Source organism: Typopeltis vanoorti, chromosome 5 (genome assembly GCF_054136105.1).
Source record: "Typopeltis vanoorti isolate ZY-2024b chromosome 5, IOZ_Tvanoo_1.0, whole genome shotgun sequence".
Lineage (NCBI taxonomy): Eukaryota > Metazoa > Arthropoda > Arachnida > Uropygi > Thelyphonidae > Typopeltis > Typopeltis vanoorti.
In genome coordinates this window covers 29,197,645-29,220,308 of record NC_143553.1, presented here as the reverse complement: position 1 = coordinate 29,220,308, position 22,664 = coordinate 29,197,645, and the positions used below count along the sequence as shown (strand labels likewise).

The 22,664-nt window shown below is 36.2% G+C and overlaps 1 protein-coding gene across 4 annotated transcripts in view; it reads left to right on the top strand.

The window, feature by feature from the left end:
* Positions 1–22,664, top strand: part of LOC150106278 (protein FRA10AC1 homolog) — a 242,899-nt gene that overhangs the window by 120,157 nt on the left and 100,078 nt on the right. For all 4 annotated transcript variants that reach the window (XM_090393066.1, XM_090393069.1, XM_090393068.1 and 1 more), the window contains one exon: positions 9,566–9,650. In XM_090393066.1, the coding sequence (XP_090249192.1) occupies positions 9,566–9,650 (85 nt within the window). The remainder of the gene's footprint in view (positions 1–9,565; positions 9,651–22,664) is intronic.

The window sequence follows — 22,664 nt, the reverse complement described above, 5'->3', positions numbered from 1 at the left end:
ACTACTATCTCCTGAGAATGAAGGTATTACTAAAGTTGAATTAATTAACCTAAAAAATTCCTCATCTTTAACTAAAGAAACTTCACTACTAGAATTGCTATCTCCTGTAGCCATTTTACCTGAGTCAAGGTTTACTTCCTGGATTCTAAAATAGTTAAGTCACAATCAATCCTGTCGTCGACTACACCATTGTTAATTGAAGAAGATATGTTTATATAGAGATATTTATATATATTAATCCTGTTTATAGAGATGATCTCTGTTCAACAATTATTTTTAATTTATTCCGAGTGTACCTATATATGCACAAGGGTTCACTCCGATTGGTTCAATGACCTCCTTTTTTACTACTTCTTTCAGAATCCAAATAAACACTGACTCAAGACCAAAATACAAAATAAACACATTTAATATAACAAAAACAATATATATACTCTTCAAACAAATATTATATAACTAACTACAAATTTAATTGGATCCAAGGCCTTTTAAAAATAAACTTATACTTAAGACTAGATTAAACACTTCGTTTTCACAATGACAAAATGTTCATAGCCAGTTTCTCTCTCTGTCAAGACCCTTTTACGAAGATATATGACTTTATTCTTCATTTTCACAGGATCCTTTCTCATCACTTATGTAGCGCACATTAATTCTTCTTGCCTTAATTCTGTCTTCCTTTTAGTAGAAATAACAGTTAGATTCTAAATACAGATGAAACTTCTTAATCAGTTTTCTTTTAAACTTCGTAAAGGAATGTTCGAGAGTTTTCTCGAACATTCCTTTAGAATGTAAATTGCAACTTCTTTTATTCACTAATGCTTATTGACAGTCTTAACTCTTACACTTTAAAAGAATTCACAGTTATATGATTTCCTTTTCGGAACCTACTGTAAATCTTCCAATTAGCATTTCCTCCAATATTCCTTTTAAAACACCTATAGCAATATTTCCCTTTTATTTATCAATGCTTATTCCACTTTAAAACTTCATAGTTCCACGCTTCCTTTTTCGGAATATACTATTAATTTTCTCTAGACTGTCACATAAAAAAACTCAAATTCCTCTGAATCTAAATGTCTGCCAGCTTGTGTTCTTATTTTTTCTCTCCAAACATATCTTGTTTACAGCCGTTACTCTGATTCCAAACGCTGTTCTTGTCAGCTGTCAATCACACATCAAACTTCTCAGTGAGCATGCACACTCCATGAAAGTGGCAAGCGAGAAACTAGGTATAATGGCTGGCACGTTGTCTCTGTTAGTGACAAGAGAATGTCTCCATAAAACACAACTTTTGATAATTATAAACTACAATAAAAGTTCCTAAATTGTGTACCGACATATCGGTACACAATAAATAACGGAAAAAACTCACGTAGTAATAAATAATCTTTCTACGTGAGTTTTTTCCGTTATTTATTTACCTTTTTAGTTATCTTACACCAGCTGCTTAGGTGGCGCTTTTTGGAATTGTCAGTTAGTGTTTAATTTTGAGCTTAATGTACTGAAGATGCCTGTGATACACAGGCGAAAATTATACTAATAAATAATCTTTCTACGCGAGTTTTTTCCGTTATTTATTGTGTACCAATAAAAGATCCTGTAAGTAATACAAATATCAAATCCAGTAAGTACATAAATTTTTTTAAATGCTTTACATATCACTTTGACAAAACAATTTCAATAATGGGCATATCGCAAGTGCCGACAATGTGTGTTATGAAACTAAAACTAATAAATATCTAACATAAACAATACATAAAAATATTCAGAATTTTAAATTATGATTATTTTTACAACACCATTATCAATTATACCTGCCAAGAAATTATATTCATTTAATTCATTATCCAAGTGTAAGCATATGAAGTTTGTTTGTGAAGTATCCTCACGACTAGGTTACTTGTATATGAAGGCTGTTAACTTTGCATCAGTTGTCTCAATATCCAACTTCCTTTCAGATGTCTATTGCTATGCATTATGGGAAGGGTCACTAGCTAGAACTTTTTGAAACTATTAAACTCTTTTTCATCAAGAAAAGATTTTTCCTACGTGTGGAGTTGGTATTTTTGCTAAATATTGGATAGATAGTATCTCCTACATTAATGGGATAACTTCCTTATGAATTTTAGATACAATGTATATCTGTGGAATGACTTCATGTTTAGGCATCATTTGATCTTTGATATCCTTAGGTCAATATTACAAGGATCTTTGTTAAATCATTTGTCTTATTATGAGTACACCATGTGGAGTAGTCATATAAGCATCTGTAGGTGCTACCATCTTTAGCTGTATGCAGAAGAAAAATTCAACATTTGAAGATATTTACTTGCTTCACACCATCATCCTGAAGGTGTGAAACATGATGGTGTGAAGTTTTGACAATTATATAACAAACTGCAGATTATGTAGGTACAGTTTCTTTATTATTTTTGAGAGGAATCTTTAAAGAAACTTTTTCATTTGAAGGTGAGTTAGCCAATTTCATACAGAGGTAGCAGGGTTTTTTCTCCTTGAATCTGTTTTTCATCCTACATACAGGCAAATCGACCTTTAGAAAAAATGCAATTTAGAGACAAAAATGCTGATGTTGGTGATGATGGTTAGTAGATGGCAATGATGATAATAGTTGTACGTAGTATCTCCTATGAGAATTAAGTAGTAGGGTAGACAGATGTGTGGAGTGGAGTGCCTTCCTGCAATGAGTCCTTGGAGGAGTCGCATAATATTAATAATAATAATAATTATTATTATTAAAACCAGGCCTCCATGGAGTCCAAAGACTTACTGCAGGAGGGCACACACCAATCCTATTAAACAATGCTTTTGACTCATTCAGTGTATCTGCATTCACTACAGTGTCATGCAAAACATTCCACTTGCAAAGAACCTAATCCTTATACCCATTCTTACACCCTCCTTATACACCTTCCAGGTTTGTCCCCTTGTGCTGTCCCCTTCCTCCATTTTACAAAAAATTTCTTTCGCACTAACCTGGTCACAGCCCTTTACCAACTTAATTGTCTCAATCATATCCCCTCTCTTCCCCCTATTCACAAGGCTTTGTAAACTGCATTCCCTCAATCTCTCCTCATATCCCACATCCCAAAGGCCAGTTATGAATTTTATCCAGTCCAACACATCCTCATCACCATGAAAACCAGGGAACCAAATCTGATAATGTGTTCACAACTTGTAGAGCGTGACTTCTGAACTTCAGATCCTTATCCACCACCATCACTCCGAGGTCTTTATCTCCCCAATTTCCTCCATAATTTCCACACAAATTGTATACATTGCATCCTGTTGTTACCTACCCGATTTCAGAATGTTACACTTGACAACATTAAATTGACAGTTCCATACTGTTGCCCACTCGCAATCTATTCAAGTCCTCCTGTAAAGCCATGCTGTCTGGCTGATTTCTCATTACTCTCCCCAGTTCCATCATCTGCAAACAGTTGTATATCACCAGTTGAACCGATCCCAATATCATTAATATACAAATTAAATAACAAAGGTCTCAAAACTGACTCTTGCAACACACCACTCATGACTTTTCTCTTTCAAGATAGTGCCCCCTCCCCACACAACTTCCTGATACCTGTCTGATAGCCATTCACCTATTCAACTCAGTAGTTCAATCCAATCTGCTTCGATTTAGTGCCCAATTCATAGTGTGGCAATCTATCAAAAGGTGTTTCAAAGTCTAAGTTTACCACTGTATATGCATCTCCTTTGTCCAATATATTTGTCACCTTGTTATAATACATAAGCAGGTTTGTAAAATATGACCTCTCATTAACAAACCTATGCTGATAAGCGCAAAGAATACCACTGTTCTCAACCCACTTTTGTATCCTATATATCTCATCAACCTCTCCAACTGTGACTATAACTTCAGTTATAGAGATCAGCCTGTAATTTCTTGCCTTATCTTTATTACCACAGTTGTGAAGTGGAACAATTTTGCCTTCCTTTCACCCCTTTGGGACTTGTGCTGTTGCAAAACTCTCATTAAACAGTTAGGCCAAGGCTGATTGGAACTCCTTGGAACATTCCCTCATGATATGTGGTGATGTGTCATCAAATGCTATTGCATTATTGGCATCTGACTTACTGAAACTCCTCATATTAGATACCAAGTAATTTTATATAAACTTGATTTTAATCCTATTTCCCAAGTAAGCAAACAGACAAGAAAGTCAAGTTTGCACCCGCAGGTAGTCTGAGTCCAAGGCAACTCATGGTAGTGCCTGTGAAGGCAACTCGTGGTAAAGGTGGATAAAGATCTGATCACTTTTCTTAGTATCAGAACTTTATCCACCTTTATCACAAGTTGCCTTGACTGGCACTACCATGAGTTGCCTTGGACTTGCACTACTTGCAGGTGCAAACTTGACTTTCTTGTCTGTTTGCTTACTTGGGAAATAGGATTAAAACCAAATTTATATAAAATTTCTTGGTATCTTGAATACATAATATACCCAAATTAAAAAACTTTCTACATCTTCATATATCTCTTGCTTACTCTCCAGTAAGTCTTCTCTCATTTCATTCTCTATCTGATTTCATACTGAGGATGGAATACTCTGATGAACTTCCCACTGAATATCTCAACTGTGTTCTCTGCAGCAGTTACCAGTCTCCCACTTTCATCCATTAAACAGCATCTTACCATAATAGCCAGCCCGGTTGGCTGAGTGATTAGTGTATTCGCTCTCCAGCAAAAAAGGCTGCAGGTTCGAATCCTGCCGTGGGCTTGGATGTTTGTGATTGTCTATGAAAATACTAGTGGTGGTGATGGGCAGTAGATGGTGCAGTTCGCTGCAGTTGGTGGATTCCAGTGGTGGAGACGGAGAGTTGTAGCTTAGGTGCCCTCCTTCGATGAGTCTTTGAATTCCTTGGCGGTGTCACCTAATAATAATAATCATTCTTCCTTCTACTTGTCACATATCGAAAAAACTCTTATGGGTTATCCTTCGCCTGATTTGCTTATTTCTGCTCATACTTTTTTTGTCCTTACCAACTAGTCAATCTCCTAGCCTGCTCTTTATATTCTTCATGCAACTTTGGAGACAGCACAAAGATGAATGATGGTAACATCATTCATCTTGTGTTGTCTCCAAAGTGTCTTCCAGATTTCATGCTTGATTTCCCTCAGTCATCCCTTTTACGTGACTTTATTCAGCATTTTGACCTTTAGAATACATTCACACATTGATGCTGTTATATATTTCTTTGTCAGTTCCCAAGTAGCGTTTATTTCCTTACTGTTCAACTTCTCATTCCATGCTATAGCTCCAAGCTGTCTCCTAAGCTTGTCATAATCACCAGCGTTGTACTTCCACATATATCCTTTGCTCACAGAAGTCTTCATGTAGCTAGCCACAAGTGATCACTTAATGATAACTCTCACCATCTGGAGGGAGGTGCAAAACCCCACTCACAATTATATCCTCTGATGATAAAATGATCAGATCTATAACTCTCGATCCTCATGTGCCCTCATTTACATACAGCCTGAGATAGTTGTCTCTCAAGAACTTGAGAAATTCATTTTCCTTTTTCCCAAATGCTATCTCTTCATTCCAATCTATATCACCATAATTAAATATCACCCTTAATAATTACCCTTTCAAATCCATTGCTAATATTTTGCTCTTTCATGTCTACCTTATGTGGATATAATTCCCCTGCTATCATCAGCAGCATTCCTCCTTCTTTCTTGTCCTTCCTATCCTTCCAAAAAAAAAAAAAAAAAACTCTGTATCCTTCCATTTCTATTCCCATTAGGATTTCATCTTCATTCAACCATGTTTCACTTATTCCAATGATTTTAAGGGCAAACCAGCTCAATCGGTGAAATAAATTCGTCTCCCTTATTTCTGATACTCCTGGCATTTGTAAACAAACAGCAGTTCACTTTTAATTCTATAACCTGTCCAACCTGAGCCATTTATTGGTTGTGATTTTCCCACCACACCTGTTCTTTCTCCCAATTACCCTTTATTACCGCTTACCACACATATCTGCTGGGTCTCAACTACCCCACTCACATCGTGATCTATTCCATTTCTATGCTGATAATCCCCATACATACATACATACACTCACTACTGTTCCTGTCATCCACTCTCCCCGTGCTGTCTCCCTATCCACTCGGGCTCTCCCCCCCATTTCCTTCTTCCACTTTCATTCCATTCACTCACGTGACTACTGTTTCCACTGTCAAGCATTTCAGTCTCTTCAGTACCATTCTCCTGATCCTTAACAACAGTTATACTTTACCTTACATCACCAGTAATATTCACCAAATAATCATCAAACAAAAATTCTGAATATTTTTACGTATTAATTATGCTTGTTAGTTTTGTTTTCATACGCGCAGTGTCTGCACTTGTGATGTGCTCGTTATGAAAATGTTATATTAGAAGTAACATGTAAAGAAGTAAAAAAATTTGATGTACTTACTAAACTGAATATTTGTGTTACTTCTAAGAAAGTTTGTTGTGGTTTAAAAATGTTGAATTTTGTGTTTTGTGAAAGACTTTCTCTTAGCGCTAATGGATACAGTGAGTCAGCCATTTTATTGCAGTGCGTAGTTTCTGACTTTTGTGGAGTGCGCATGCTCCCGGAGAGGATTTGATGTGTGATTGACAGCTGACAAGGAAAGCGTTGCGTATCCAAGTAACAGTTGAAAACAAGAGAGCGTTCGGAAGTTTTTTAGAACACTTGCCGGTAAATATTCAAGTTGGAAGGAACTTGATTTTTTTTGTGTGTGGCAGTCGGAAGAAATTTTATAGTGTATTCCGAAAAAGGAATAGTGGAAATAATAGGTTTCAAGGAGGAATAAATAATGAATAAAAGGAAATCTTGAAACTGTAAGTTTTTTTTAAAGTGGAAAAAGTTAAGACTGTCATTTAGTATTGTGAATGAAAGAAGAACTTGTTGCTTACATTCTAAAGTGAATGTTTTTCTTAGAGAAAATATTGATAAAGAAGTTCTATAAGTATTAAGGATGCTTGAAAGTGAATGTTTAGAAAATATATTGATTAAGAAGATTTATAGGTATTAAGGATGCCTGATCTGATGAGTATTGCTACTAAAAGGAAACAAGATTTAGTCAAGAAGACTTTTATGTGTGTTACATTGATTGATGAAAAGGATCCTGAAAATGAAGTACAGAGCTGTATAACTTCTGGAAAAGAGCCTTAACAGAAAGAGAAAAAGACTACGAACATTTTTTTTGTGATTGTGAAAGAAAAAGTGTTTAGTCTTAAGAGTAAGTTTATATTTTTAAATAAGGCCTTGGATCCATATAATCTGTAGTTATAGTTGTGTATTATTGCTAGAAGTGTATATATATTGTTTTAGTTTTATTAAATGTGTTTATTTTGTACTTGGTTTTGAGTCAATGATTAGTTGGATTCTGAAAGAGATAGTTAAAGTCATTGCACCAATTGGAGTGAACTTTTGTGCAATACAATAACATATAGGGACACTCGGAGTCAAAATAAAAATAATTATTAGTAAAAGAGATTTATATAATAAATCACCTCATAAGTATATAGTATAATTATTAACAAAGGCGCAGCCGGTAGACTAAATAGTTAATATACTATATATATAAAAAAAGAGGGAATATACAAAATATATAAAAAAATAACATAATCATCAAACCATTCAACAATCACCAAAAGCATTGTGCCCTATATTGAATTTAACAGAAATTCAAAAAGGAGCTTCTGAAATGATATTGTCCAACACAGTGTAGAAAAAATCAGTCTCATTTTAAATCAACTTTGGTCTGCTTGCATTGACTACCTGAGAAGCTTGGAACCTGGCTATGATAGACATTGCATAATGTAGCTTCACAATGAGTCATTGATATCTGAGCACTGTGTTCACCATACATTTAACAATTATATATGGCAATTTTTTTTTATTTTTTAAATTTCATTTTATTCTTGATGTATGCTGTAGAGCAGCAGTTCCCAACTTATTTTAATCGCGCAACCCTTTTTATGTTGGTAAAAAATTTTGGAACCCTGACAATCTTTACTAATTATAAATAAAACAAGAAATCAAAAATAATTTATTGAAAATACTAAGAAATATTCATGATGTAATAGCAAATATTATTAATTCAAGCTGGCAATTAATGTGTAGGATTAAACTTCTTTTCTTGCAATGATAACCTAAGAAGCTGGATGATAGACATTGCATAATGTAGCTCTGCAATGAGTTGTGTTTGATATCTGAACGCTATCAATGTTCAATATTCTTTCAAAATTTGGTTTAATTGTGAACACCTAAATTCTAATATCAGGAATGGCATTCAACTTACTTCAATATTTTGTTTTTGTCACAGTGTAGAGTGAAAATCTACTTTCACACAAATGTGTGATACTAAACAGCAAATTGCTGTTTAGTATCTTTTAAGGAACACCACAACTCGTTTAATAAAACTTCATTAAATTGAACTTTTATTTGCCTATTTGATGTCAGATTGATGAGATTTTCATATTCTAAAGTAAATAGTTCCTCTGGTTTTTCTTTAATATTGAAGGGTCCATGATCCAGTATTGTAACTTTCATAATAATGATCGTAATTTATCTTTTGTGTTGAAAATATTTACAATTTTTCCTTGAAGGAAGAGAGAAACATCATTCAATTTTGTGAATATATCTGCTAGATAAGTAATTCGACTCAACCAAAAACGTTTCTAAAGCGATCTGCTAATAGAGCAGCTGTTCTAAAATTATTTTAATCGGGACCCTTTTCACTTTGATAAAAATTTTTGGAATCTTGACAATTTAGACTATAGCGAGCTCTTTTCATAATTCAAACAATCTGATAAGAACTCTGCCACGTGTCAGCCATCTCATTTCAGCATATACCAGCAAAGATGTATGTTGGCTGCAGATATCTTCCTATATAATTTTGAATAATCTTGGTTTTAACGGTCATGTTTTCACAAAGTTAATAATTTTCATGCTTCATCTACAATACATTTTAGAAATGAATGAATATTTTGAGCAAACCATGCATGTGTATGAAGAACACAGTGACTACTTTTATACATTTTAGCAACATTTTAATTTGTGTTACTGTCCCTTTCACAGGTTCTATCATTGACTTTGCACCACCGCTGCATACATCAACACATTTCTTCCAACTTATTCCAAGAGTCGTCATAAATTCATTGATACATTTAAATATTATTTCTCCTGTTGTATTGGTTTGTAGATTTTCACAGTGACATGTCTTCTTCAATAGAATTATTGTAGTAATAATGAACAAAAACTAATGTGTAGTTAGAGGATGAAATAATGGAGCAGAGGGTCTTCCCATGACAAGTCCTTGGAGGTATCCCATAATAATAATTTTATCATACTGAGAAGTATTTTTCAATAAAAGTTTGAATACAGATAATTTTTTATGATTAACATTGAATGCTCAAACTGTTTTTAAATATCAATTATAACCAGTTAAAATTATTATAATCACTTAATAAAAATTATTACGAATTTATGAAAACTTTTTTTTTATTATTAGGGAGCAGAAGCTTGCAAAGAAATATTATGACAAATTATTTAAAGAATACTGCATATCAGATCTCACACATTTTAGAGCAAATAAGGTAAGAAATTAGGTTTTGTGGTTAATTCTGCATACACTCATATTTATATTTAATTCCATTTATATACTTTCTGCCCAAGACTTCTATGCCATCTCCCAGTTAAAGAGCACAATCAGTCTCTACTACTGGAGGTAAAACTGACACTTCCTTTTGAGTGGCATTTTTAAATGCCGTTATCTAGTCCAAGATTATTGATTCCCTTGATTCCTCTGTTATATCCTTCTTGAGATAATTATTTCTCAAAGATTCCAGAAATTTATTCCCTTTATTACGGTTACTGATTTCCTCTTTAGTTTAGATTATAATCATTATGAAGGATTTCATAATGATTTGAACTGCCTTCTGCACATGATTTGCAGAAGGCAGTTCTAGTTATACTGTGCATGATGTGCAGAAGTTGGTTTTTGGTCTACTGTGCAAGATGTGCAGAAGATGGTTTTGGGACTACCGAACACAACGTGCAGAAGTTGGTTGGTTTTGGGAATACTGTGGAATGTGCATAATGCTTTTGATTTGGGACTATTTGGTATGGGACTGCTGCAAGCAGAAGTGGTTTTGGTTCTACTCTGCATGATGTACAAAAAATGATTTTAGATTTACTGTGCACGATGTGCAGAAGTCTGTATTTATCTCCAAGGGACATTCCCAATTACTGCACATGATACGAAGAAGTCAGTTTGGGGGTCTACTGTGCATAAGTCAGTCTACTCTGGACTAATGTTAAATCTAAATTAGTTATTTCTTAAAGTCATATTAAACTTATAATTTATATATTAAATATAGTTATATAGTTATATTAAATATAATTATATAGTTAAAGTTATATAGTATTTGTATTATCAAATGTATAGTAATATTATTTAAAAAATACCAAAATACTGAAAAAATATTATGTTGAGCAGCAACTTCCAGATGTTGCTCAACATAATTGAACCAGAGATCAATTATAGCTGATGTCAACAATTGTATTCTTACTGATGAAATCTATACAAAGATAATTCAGTGTCATTCAAGGAAGAAAACACCAGAGACTTCCGTAAGGGACCTTGCATTTTAAAAGAAAAGGTTGAAGAAGCTCTAAAAAAACTTAGAAAAGGGAAAACTCCAGGCTACGACCAAATACTAAGTAAACTTCTTGCATGTCTAGAACCCATGGGAATTGAAATCATCAGAAAAATTTGTAATAAAATTTGGGAGACAGGAAAATCGGTGAGATCCATTTTTATCCCAGTACACAGAAAAAAGGAATTGTTAACAAATGCAATAATTATAGAACCATAACAAGAGCCCGTGTAGCTCAGTGGAAGTGGTGGTTGCACTCCTTATCGCTAAACGGCCCAACAGTAGATCTGGAGTTCAAGTTTCACTGACTAGAGGAACATTTACTGAGTCTTTTTTAGACTGGTTCCCGAGTTAGTCGATCTCTGGCACAGGCAAGCGGATTTTTTCTCCCATAAACTCTGGAAAATCAACAATAGAACCCACCCTATTTCAGACATTAAAATATTGTGTTAGGGACCATGAGCTGGCAGCACTTGCTATCCGCCTTCTTTACTGCATACAGATTAATTAGTGATAGCCTTGGACTAGCTATCTCTGATTGGCTACCAGTGGAGATTGAACTGCCCACTCAGTCTCCAAAAGTTAGATAGGGCTAAAATGGCCTTGCCTACTCCCTATAAGGGAATAACAAGGCGTTAGCAACAACTTCCTGCAGAACAGGCAAGTTTTAGAAAAGGATGTGGAACTAGAAATCATTCTAATCTAAGGCACTTGGTTTAAAATGCTCAAGAATTTAATATACTCTTGTATATGTGTTTCATTGATTATGCTAAAGCATTTGACTGTCAGGTGGGAGGACCTGTGGAAAATACTAAGTAAAATGGGCATCCCAGAACACTTGACACACCTTTTAAAACAACTCAATGAGATGAATCAGGCTGCGATGAAGATAGATGGAAAAACATTTAAAAGTTCAACATCAAGAAAGGTGTGAGAAAACGATGCATACTCTTTCCTGATCTATACAATCTTAGATATGCTGACGATACCGTTCTTATTGCCAGCAACAGAACTTGAGCCACTGATTAAAGAAGTTGAATGGGAAAGCCTGAAATATGGTTTAAGAATTAAACATTATAAAACAAAATACATGCCCATAGATGAAAATGACAATTTCATCCATAACATTGACTTCGTAAAGGTGGATGAATTCATTTACCTTGGAGTTCTAATAAACACCAAGAGTAGTTGTCAACCAGAAATTAAAAGAAGAATTACCATGCTGATGGCAGCAATGGTGCAGTTGCAGAAAATATTTGTGGACTAATTAATGGACAAAAGGTCTAATGAATGTATAATAAGTCAAATAAAAATCAAGAGGCAGACTATGACATTGTAAATGAAAGAATTCTCATATATTTTGGTCACATTTCAAGATGTGAAAATGACATTGTGGAAAAACTTATTATTCAGGGCAAAGTGGAAAGACCAAGAAAAAAGAGGCCATCCAAGACCAAGATAGTTTCTTGGTCTTGATTATCTTTTATCTTTTACGAGTTGATTTTGTAGATAATATTTCCCTCATTTTCGTATTCACAGTTGTGATGACCATATTGTGGTCACTGCCAATGTCAGCTCCAGGAAATGATCTGGTTCTTTTGAGGTTGATGAAGTTTTTAAATTTTCTGCTTACAAGGATAAAGTCAATTTGGTTGTGTGTTTTACCATCAGGGGAAGTCCATGTCCATCTTCTGGAAGATGGATATGCACTTCCCCTGGATTTATGTGGAAATAGAGTGTTAGTAATGGTGAGTTCATTTTGTGAGGCAAAATTGATCAATTCAAAACCTCTTTCATTTGTCTTCCCATAGCATATGGTCTGACAAATGGGAGAAAATCCTTACCGATGTCTGTTCCAATTTTGGTATTCCAGTTGCCCTAAACAATCAAAAGATCTTTTCTATTCGTTCCAGTGATTGTTGCATTAAGTTGACTATAAAACTCCTCTACTTTGGAGTCCTCGTGCCCTGGTTAGGGCATAGACCTGTATGATGGTGATATTGAGTGGTTTTCCTCTTAGGCAGACTAGAACAATTCTGCTATTGATAGGATTGAATTCCATGACAGAATTTCGTGATGATTTGTGTATCAAAAACCTGACACCTTCTTTTCTGCTGCAGTCACATCCAGAGTAAAGAAGCAAATGTCCTTCATCTGTTGTTAGCTCTTCTGTTTTGGGCCATCGAATTTCACAAAGTCCCATAACAGCCCATTCATATCTTTTAATTCGTGCTGTAGTAATTTGAGTTGACCTGATTGTAGTAGAGTCCTAATATTCCAAGTTCCGGTCATTAAATGGTTGCAGAGTCTGAATCTGAATTCAGTTCTTTTGTTATTTTTGTCAGTGATAGTGGTGGTGGTAGTGCCAATCGCTAACTTCTCATTGCCACCCCTGGAGCTGTTACCAAATGGCAATGCGGACCTTGTTGAACCGAGCGACGTCTGAGCTGGCATGGTGTGCCGTGTTAAATAATCTTTTCGCCATGAATGTCTAATGGGCAGTAAATTAAGACAGATGGTGCCAATCTCCTCTTCTGTCTTCACCTGCTAGCATTTAACTGGGCATAGTGGGATGGCCTTCACTCCTTGAGATGCCCTACCAGGAGTAATGATACTCCCGATGTGCTTTGCCCCCCCCCCCATAGTGAGGCAGCACAGCGGGGGGGGACCAAGATAGTTGGACCAGATTAAAAAGATCACTGGACTTACTTTGGAGTTGGCCACTGTTGCAACAAAAAACAGAAAGAAAGAAATGGAGAGACATTGTGGCTAGGGTCACAAGTCTTCAGATACGAGAAGACCAAGCAAGAAGATATAGTAATATTATTTAAAAAATACTTGTATTTTATCTTTCTTAGCAATTTTGCATTCTATCATTATTGGGTTAAATTATTGCAAAATAATAATTATATTTAATTATTATTTAAATACATGGCTGTGGTGGAGCCTGTGTAGCTCAGTAGAAGTGGTGTTTGCACTCTACAGCGCATGACCGCACCTAGAAAGGATTTGGTGGTTCAAATATAGTCGCCGACTAGAGGAAATTTTTCTAAGCCTTTTTTCGGCCGGTTCCGAGTTAGTCGATCTCTGGCACGGGCTAGCGGGTTTTTTCTCCCGGAAACTCGGGTTTTTCATCCCGTAAACTCAAGAAAATTGACCGTAGAACCCACACTATTTTCAGACATTAAAAATATTGTGTTAGGGTTAGAGACCACGAGATGGCGGCACTAGCTTGCCACCTTCTTCACTGTGTACCAGTGAATCAGTGATAGCCTTGGATCAGCTATCTCTCTGATTGGCTACCAGTGGAGATTAAACTGCCCATTCAGTCTCCAAACGTTAGATAGGGTAAACGGCCACGCCTACTCCCTATACAGGAACAACATAGGCGTTAGATGATTTTTTTTATTTTTTTATACATGGCTGTTCAAAACCTAAGGACGAACACTATTTCTGATGATTACAACCCACAAAAATCAGACGAACCAGCTTGTGTCAATTTGTATAACTGATGATTTCAAGTAGAAAATGGGTATACATTCAAAGGCCATGTGAAGCCAATTGTGTTTGAAGGAAGCTCTTTTTCTGTAGGAATAAATTGCAGACCTGAGATGTCTTGTAATGTCTCAAAGATATCACTAGATGATTTTTTGCAGGGAAGAATTATTGGAAAGCTTGAAGGCTGCAGAATTACTAATATTTCCAGAGTTTTAAATCTCATATAGCATTGTGTCCAGGCTCTAGACAGTGTTTCAAATCAATGGAATGTGTTCCAGACGTTTGCTAAGAGGTTGCCCTTGCTGTATTACCATGGAGCATGAAATCAAGAACCTTTCACCAAAATAGTCAATAACGAGGAAGGGGGTTAGTACATTGTAAAAATTGAAATACACAGCAATAAATAAGATAAGAAGACACAAACTATTTTCACCACAGATTACTTCTGGGTCATCAGTGTAGAAAATATAAAGGTAATGTTGAAAAATAAAAGATGTGACGTGAGAAGCTGGTAGACCTGTTGTAATATAAAATTTTTGGTTATGAAATAGAATATAAAAGAATAAGAGCCATAGCTGGCAAGAAATCAGAAAAAGACATAGAGAATCATGGAACAAATTTGTTTCTAATTTAGAACATGATTTATCTAAAATAAGACCCAATGTGTGTATAAGATTTTGAAACATTTAAGTACAGATACTAAAACGTAAAATTAAACACCAAGTTGAAATTAGAAGAATTTCTAAATTTCTCTACAGAATTGTGGACAGATAAATATTTTAAAAAAGATAACTGGTAAACATTTAATGAAAAGGAAATAACTAAATAAGAATTAGAAATCAGCCTGCAATAAACAAATGGAAAATCACCCAGAGAAGATAAGTTAGGTCCAGAATTATCACCATCATCAAATTCCTGACATGTACAGGATATGATAGTACTACATGGAAAATTTACATCATTACTAAATTCCTATCTACAATTTTCCTCCAAATCAGTCTGTTACTTGTCAAGATTCCAACATTATCAGATCTTATATTTCTATCATCTAAGGCACTTTGTACTGTATCAATTCACCTATATCTTGGTCATTTTCCTTCCAACCTGGCAGAGAACACTGGTTTTGCTAATCTTTCCTCGCCCATTCTGCTTAAGTGACCATACCATCTGAGATTAGCTCTGCTAACGCATTCCTGGATGCTCACAAAGTCAAGTTCTTTCCTAATATCCTCATTTTTAATATGATATTTTCATTGATGCCATCTGTTCATGCCCCTAGTCTTTCTCAGGACTCTCATATCTGCAGTCTCTAGTCTTTGGTCAAGTGTTTTACTTCTGACCCAGCTCTCAGATCCATAAGTTAAAACTGGTTTGAACACTGTCTTGTATACAGCTAATTTAGTGTTCCGACTAATTTCACTTTTATTCCATATGAATTTATTCAGTTGACTTCCTACCATACCAGGTTTGTTAACTCTGTTGTCTATTTCCATATTTAATTTACCATCTTCAGTAAAAATCGTGCCTAAGTAGCTGAAATGTTTAACTTGTTCCACAGGTTCCCCGTTCACAACACAGTTGCCATTTTCAACAATTCTACCTATTTTCATTGTCTTTGTCTTTTTAATGCCGACCTTCATACCGTATCTATTACAACAGTTATTCAATTTAGTCAGGGAATCTTGCAAACTTGTAGTGGATTTATTTAGAAGTATAACATCGTCTGCATAAAGCAAAGAGCTGATATTAACATCTGCAATTCTGGTATCATGTTTAATACCACTTTACTTCATAATGTGATCCATATAGATAATGAATAACAGAGGGGATAATGTATATCCTTGTCTCACACCAGATTTAACATTAAACCATCTTCCTGTACTTCCTTCAATTCTAACTGCTGACTTACAACTCAAATAAAGACTAAGTATTGCTTGATATAATGCCCCATTGACACCATATAACTGTAGCGTATTGAATAGCTTCTCTCTTGGCACCTTGTCATATGCCTTTTCCAGATCGGCAAAACTCAAATACAATCTTTGTTATATTCCCATGCTTTCTTAAAAATTTGTCGTAAAGTGAAGATCTGATCCTGACAGCCTCTATTTGGCCTGAATCCAGCTTGTTCTTCACCAAGCTTTTCTTCCACAATCCTTCTCAACCGTTTCTCAAGTATACTTGCATAGATCTTGCCAGGAACACTCAGTAGGGAAATACCTCTGTAATTCTCATATTCAGTTTTATTTCCCTTTTTATATATGGGTACTATTAGAGCTCTGCTCCAAACATCGGGAATTCGTCCCTCTGTCCAAGCATTCTGAACTATGCTGTGCAGCCCCTGTTAGACTTTTATACCACCATACTTCAGCATTTCTGGTCGAATATCATCTAATCGACCAGAAATGCTGGAGAAATTGAGGAATTATTTGTAGGAAGTGAGATCGCTAGGTTGCGCGCAGTGATACAAAATGCACAGCGGCAATTAGAGCACCTGCAAAACTCTTTCCAGAGTGATTCGGCTAACGTAAATAAGCAGCGTAAGAGTGGGAGAGTTTCTGAAATGAAGGAAAGAGTGTTGTGTGGTGACTCATAATTAAGAGGAGTGATAGATGGGAGTGTAACTAAATTGTACTTACTGGGTGCGAAATTTAAGGATATAAGTGAGAGTATTAGAGTGCAAAAACAGAGGGTGAAAGAATTAATAGTTGTAGCAGGTACGAATGAATTGAAAGGTGATAATTTTTTTATGAGAGAGGACTTGAAAGTATTGTTAAAGGTAGCGAAAGAAAAGAGTGACAGAGTTAGAATGGTGAGTCTGTTGCCGCGGTATGACAGAGAGGAGTTTAGAAGGAGGGCCATAATCGCAAATGACATTATGCGCAGGTTATGCAGACAGTGTGGTGTGGAATTCGTGGACGTGTGGAATGAGTTTGATGGACGAAAGGATTTATACAAGATGGATGGCCTGCATTTGAATGGACTTGGTGTGTGGAGACTGAAAAAATGTTGCTGAATGAAGTGAAAATGGATGTGCAGAACCAGGGAAACTAGAACTACCAAGGAGGGGGTGGGGAGTGGATATGCAGACATCAGTGAGACAGTTGAATATATATAATGTACCCGAGCCAGCACTAAGGACAATAAATGAGAATGGGTCATTTAGAATAACACATCAAGATAGGGGTGGGACATAGGGATCACTGCATTTCATGTATACTAATGCCAGGTGTATTAGGAACAAGAAGGAAGAATTTTTGGCCTTGATTGGCTCTTCCTGGCCACAGGTTATTGGCATTAGTGAAACATGGCTGACGGAAGATGATATAGTTAGTGGGATAGAATGTGTAGGTTATAGTGTGTTTAGGAGGGACAGAGAGAATAAAATGGGGGGGGGGGAGGGGTGTTATTGATGATAGCTGATGAACTGCAGCCAAGGAGAATTGAAGTTGTATCGCAGGATAGTGAAACGAGCTCATTTGAGGCTATTTGGTGTGAGATAGAGACTGGCAGAATAAAATATACAGTTGGGTGTTGCTATAGACCAGGTGATGGAATAGATGGTGGAGATAGTATGCATAAACAAATTGATGAAATGAGTGGAAGGAGGGTAATTATTATGGGGTATTTCAACTATGGTAACATTGATTGGAAGGAGGAGAGGACACATGTGAGGAAGGAAATGGATTTTATTCCAATTATTAAGGGATAACTATATGAGACAGCATGTAATTGAAAATACTAGGGTGTGAGAGTGCTTGATCTGGTAATAGCATCTCAGAATTTGACTGTAATGAATATGACCATGTTGCCACCTATTGGTGAGAGTGATCATAAGGTCTTGGCCTGGGAGGTGGCTAAAGGTGTGGAATTTTCGATTAAGACAGGGTATATGTGGAATTACCATGCTGGCAAGTATGACAAGCTTAGGCGATTGCTTGGATCAGTGCCAGCATGTACAACTGCAAGAGCTGGACATCGATAGAGCATGGGAAGTGGTCAAGGAGCATTTAAAGGAGGTTATGGCTGATTGTATACCTAGGGTCCAAATAGTAAAACAAGTAGGGGTTAAATGGAAGAATAACACCATTAAGCTTGATCTGCAAAAAAAGAAACAACTGTGAAGGGAATTTAAAGAAAGGGGTGACATGCAGGCACACGAACGGTATAAATGCAGGCCAGAAGGATAACGAGTGTGGTAAAAAAAAGCAAAAGCAGATTATGAAAGGGAACTAACTATGCAAGCAAAAGAGAATCCCAAACAGTTCTTTCAATATGCCGCAAGCAAGAAAAAGAACTGTACATGGCAAAATGATTTTAAGGAATGACGATGGTGAGGAGGTCACTGAATCAGTCGATATAGTGGAGTTACTGAGCGCACACTTCGCAAAAGTATATCATCCAGGTGGTGACATTGAAAAAATGAAGGAACCATTAGTTTACCCAGGAATTGTAATGAATGAAGTGGAGGTGAATAGTATTACAGAACCTTAATGTGAATACATCTGTGGGATTGGATGGTATACCGGCACGGGTCTTGCGTGAAGCGGCTAAAGAATTATCAGTGCCCTTGACCATGTTGTTTAATCTGTGTCTCGGGTCTGGTTTAGTCCCGAAGGTGTGGAAAGAGGGGAAAATAGTTTCACTGCATAAAGGAGGATCCAAGACTACGGTTGCAAATTACCGACCGATCAGCATATCAGGAGTCGTTGTCAAGGTCTTGGAGAAAGTAGGCAAGGGAAAAATACAGGAATGAATTGATGAAAATGAGATGCTGTACAGGGGACAGCATGGCTTTGTGAATGGTAGATCATGCCTCAGTAACTTGCTCAAGTTTTATAACAAGGTGACGGCTGAACTGGATAAGGGTAATGGGTTTACAGTGATACTGCTGAACATGGCAAAGGCGTTTCACAGGATACCACATGGAATTCTAACCCGTAAACTACAGCATATGGGAATGGATATAGGGTTGGTGAGATGGATAGGTGGGAGGTTGATGGAGAGATATCAAAGAGTAGTTTATTCAGGAGTAGAGTCCAAAAGATGGCCTGTGACTAGTGGTGTGCTGCAGGGTTCTGTTCTTGACCACTGCTGTTCAATCTATTCATTAACGATATAGGGAAGAATCTAAGTGGAACAGTTCATTTGTTCGTTGATGATGCAAAGTTGGGTAGGGCGATAGTGAATGCAGAAGATGTCAAAATCTTGCAGGATGACTTGGATAGATTGGAGTTCTGGGCTAAGGAGAATGGATGCCAATTTAATGTCACAAAATGTAAGGTTATGCATTTTAGGGTGAAAAGATTAGCAGCAGTATACCACATTGGTGGAACTGTACTCCAGGAGATTGATGAGGCCAGGGACTTGGGAGTGTTGGTGGATAGGGAGATGAAGTTTAGGGGGCACATTGCAAAAGTAGCTAAATCAGCTCATCAACTCGCTTGGTTGTTGAAAAATAACTTGACGAGCAGAGACAAGCAAGTTATTGTACTTCTGTACCGAGCCTTGATAAGACCTCATCTCGACTGCTGTGCGAAGATTTGGTCACCTCGGTTCCTTCTTGATGGGGAGAAGGCGGAGAGGATCAAGAGGCGAGTGACTAAGATGATAGCAGGTCTATGGAATGAACCATATGAGAACAGGTTGAAGATTTGTGGGTTGCAGAAACTAGTTGATAGGTGAAAAAGGGAAGATATGATTGAGACATTCAAATTGCTAAACGGATTCTATAGGATTAATTCAGAGGATATTTTGAGATCAGGACTGGTGGTGGGAGAACTAGGGGACATCTATGGAAGCTGGGCAAGAGTGTTGTTAGCAGGGGTGTTAGAGCTGGGTTCTTTACTTTTAGAGTGGTAAATGAGTGGAATAAGCTGCCAGAGTCTGTTGTGGGTGCTATGACGGTCAGCGAGTTCAAGGCAAGGTATGATAGATACTGTGAGAATGTCGTATAGGTGTGTGGACATGATGTTTAGGGCCTCCCTCGATGAGTTTAAGGACTCTCTGGAGTCACCGGAAACAACAACAATAACAATAATAATAATTCCTGCTGCCTTTCCACATTTCAATCCTTTGATGGCTTTTTCTACTTCAAGTATGGATATGTATTACTGACTGTATGCATGTTCAGTGTTTTTTTACCACTGTGCAATCACTGCTTGTTTCATTTAGCAATTTTTCGAAGTAATTAATCCATACTTCAAGGATATCTTTTTCTTCCGTTTTCATATCACCTTTATCATCTCAAACTCCTTTTACAGCACTCTTTCTTCCATTTCTAAGCTTCTTCAACAACCTCAAGAATATCTTACAACCTTCTTGATATTTATTTTCTCTGTTCTTGCCAAAGTCCTCCCATTACTTTTGTTTAGCTAGCTTTTACACAGTGTTTCGCTTTCTTGCATTTGTCTCTGTATTCTCTAAGAGCAGAAGCTGACTTATTTGCCAGGAACTTTTGATATGCTTTCTTCTTTTCCTTCACTGCCTCTTTAACTTCCTGTGTCCACCATGGAGTTCTGATTTTTCTATCCTTGCAGACAACCTCACCACATACCTCCCTGGCTGAATCAATCAGGGTTTTCTTTCAAGGCTTGCCACTGAATCTCCAAGGTTTGGTTCCTGTTCTCAAACTCTTTCATTTTTTCTTCAATAATCTTTGTGTATTTTAGTCTATAGTTAACATCTGAGAGCTGCTCAACTTTTATTCGCTTTAAAACTTTCTTACATGTTATTCTTTTCAATATGAAATTCACTTTTATCCTGCTCAAGACTAAATAGTGATCACTTCCAATTTCAAATCCTCTGTACACTCTGGTGTCCTGCACCAGGGAGAAAACATCACTATCAACAATAACATAGTCAATGAGACTTTTCTTATTCCTTGCTTCTTCTCTCCATGTGAATTTGTTTACATTTTTATGTGGAACATGATGTTAGTAATAACCAGTCCATGTCCTGAGCAGAAATCCAACAGGTATTTGCCATTATTATTAGCTTTGCTCTTTTCTCCAAATTTTCCCAAAATATTTTTGTATGTCTGACAATCATTTCCTGCTATGCTATTTAGATCCCCAACAAGGACCAACTTTTCCTTTTTCATTGTGTCAACATCAAAAAATTCCTCCACTTCTACCTTAGTAGAACCTTCTGTGGGACCATAGGCACAAATAAGTCTCATTGTCCAATTCCCCATTCTGATATTAGCCCACATCACTCTACTTGAGATTGTCTGTCATTCAAGAAGATTAGCCTCGTATTTAGTATTGAATACTATGGCTACTCCTTCTTTTCTTGATTGCAAAACCTGGTAGAAAACATCTTCCATTATGTACTCGATGATTGGTACAGTCCCTTGGAGTGAGGAGAAGCAGCGTGGTATAGATAGTCCAATTATATGGATTCCTTGGTCACATGACCTAAATCTTGGAGTTTTATTTGTTGGACCATTTGAAATCATTTCCTGAATATAACATTTTGTATTTATTGCTCAGATAGATCTCACTAGTTTTTGTGTTTTTTGTTTCAATCACCCCTATTATGTCGATCTGGTACTTATCTAATTCCTCAGCTAGCTCCATTTCTTTGCCATTCAGGCTTCTTATGTTGATAGTACCGATCTTTAACTCTGTTGATGTTGAGTTGGGGTGTGCTTTCAGATATGTTCCAGTAGGTGGCTTTTTGCTGTTTAACCGGGCGACGTCCCAGTCGGCATGAAATTTTGTCATGTTGTACCATCATTTTGTATTTTGGTTTAACCAATAAGAATACAATTTGGTCGGCTAAATCCCAAATTACCATCCCATCCTCGTTTGTTCAGTATCCAGGTAGATACCCAACAGGGGGCATCCTGAGAAGGTGAGTATTGGACATTAGGTTAGAAGCCCTGGTCGGTTCTCTGCATTCCTTTAAAGGCTATGTGAAGGTCTCCTCTCAGTTATACAGCTTTGTAGGAATAAGGTTCAAAGCAAGACTCCTATTATTTTAAAATAAAATCTATTCAAAAAGTGACCCATCAATAGAATGGGAAAAAGCAGTTGTGATCCCCCATCTTTAAAAACAGGTAGTAGAGATGACCCTAAAAATTATAGAGTTTAAGTATTCTAAATTCCTGTTATAAAATATATAGCAAAATTTTAAATAACAAACTAATAAAATATTCTGAAAACTTTATTTTAGAAGTACAGAATGGATTTAGAAAAGGACGATCATGTGTAGATCAGGCCTTTTGCCTAAAATTAATAATAGAGAAAAGAAGAGAATATAATTTAGAAACGCATATTACATTTATTGACTTTGAAAAAGCATTTGACAAAGTTAAAAGAAGCCTTTTATTTAGCATATTAAAAGAAAGACAAATACCAAATAATATTCTAAAAGCTATCATAAATTTTGAAAAATTTTCATATGATATATGAAAATAATCAAATACAAATAAGATTAAATTATGAACTA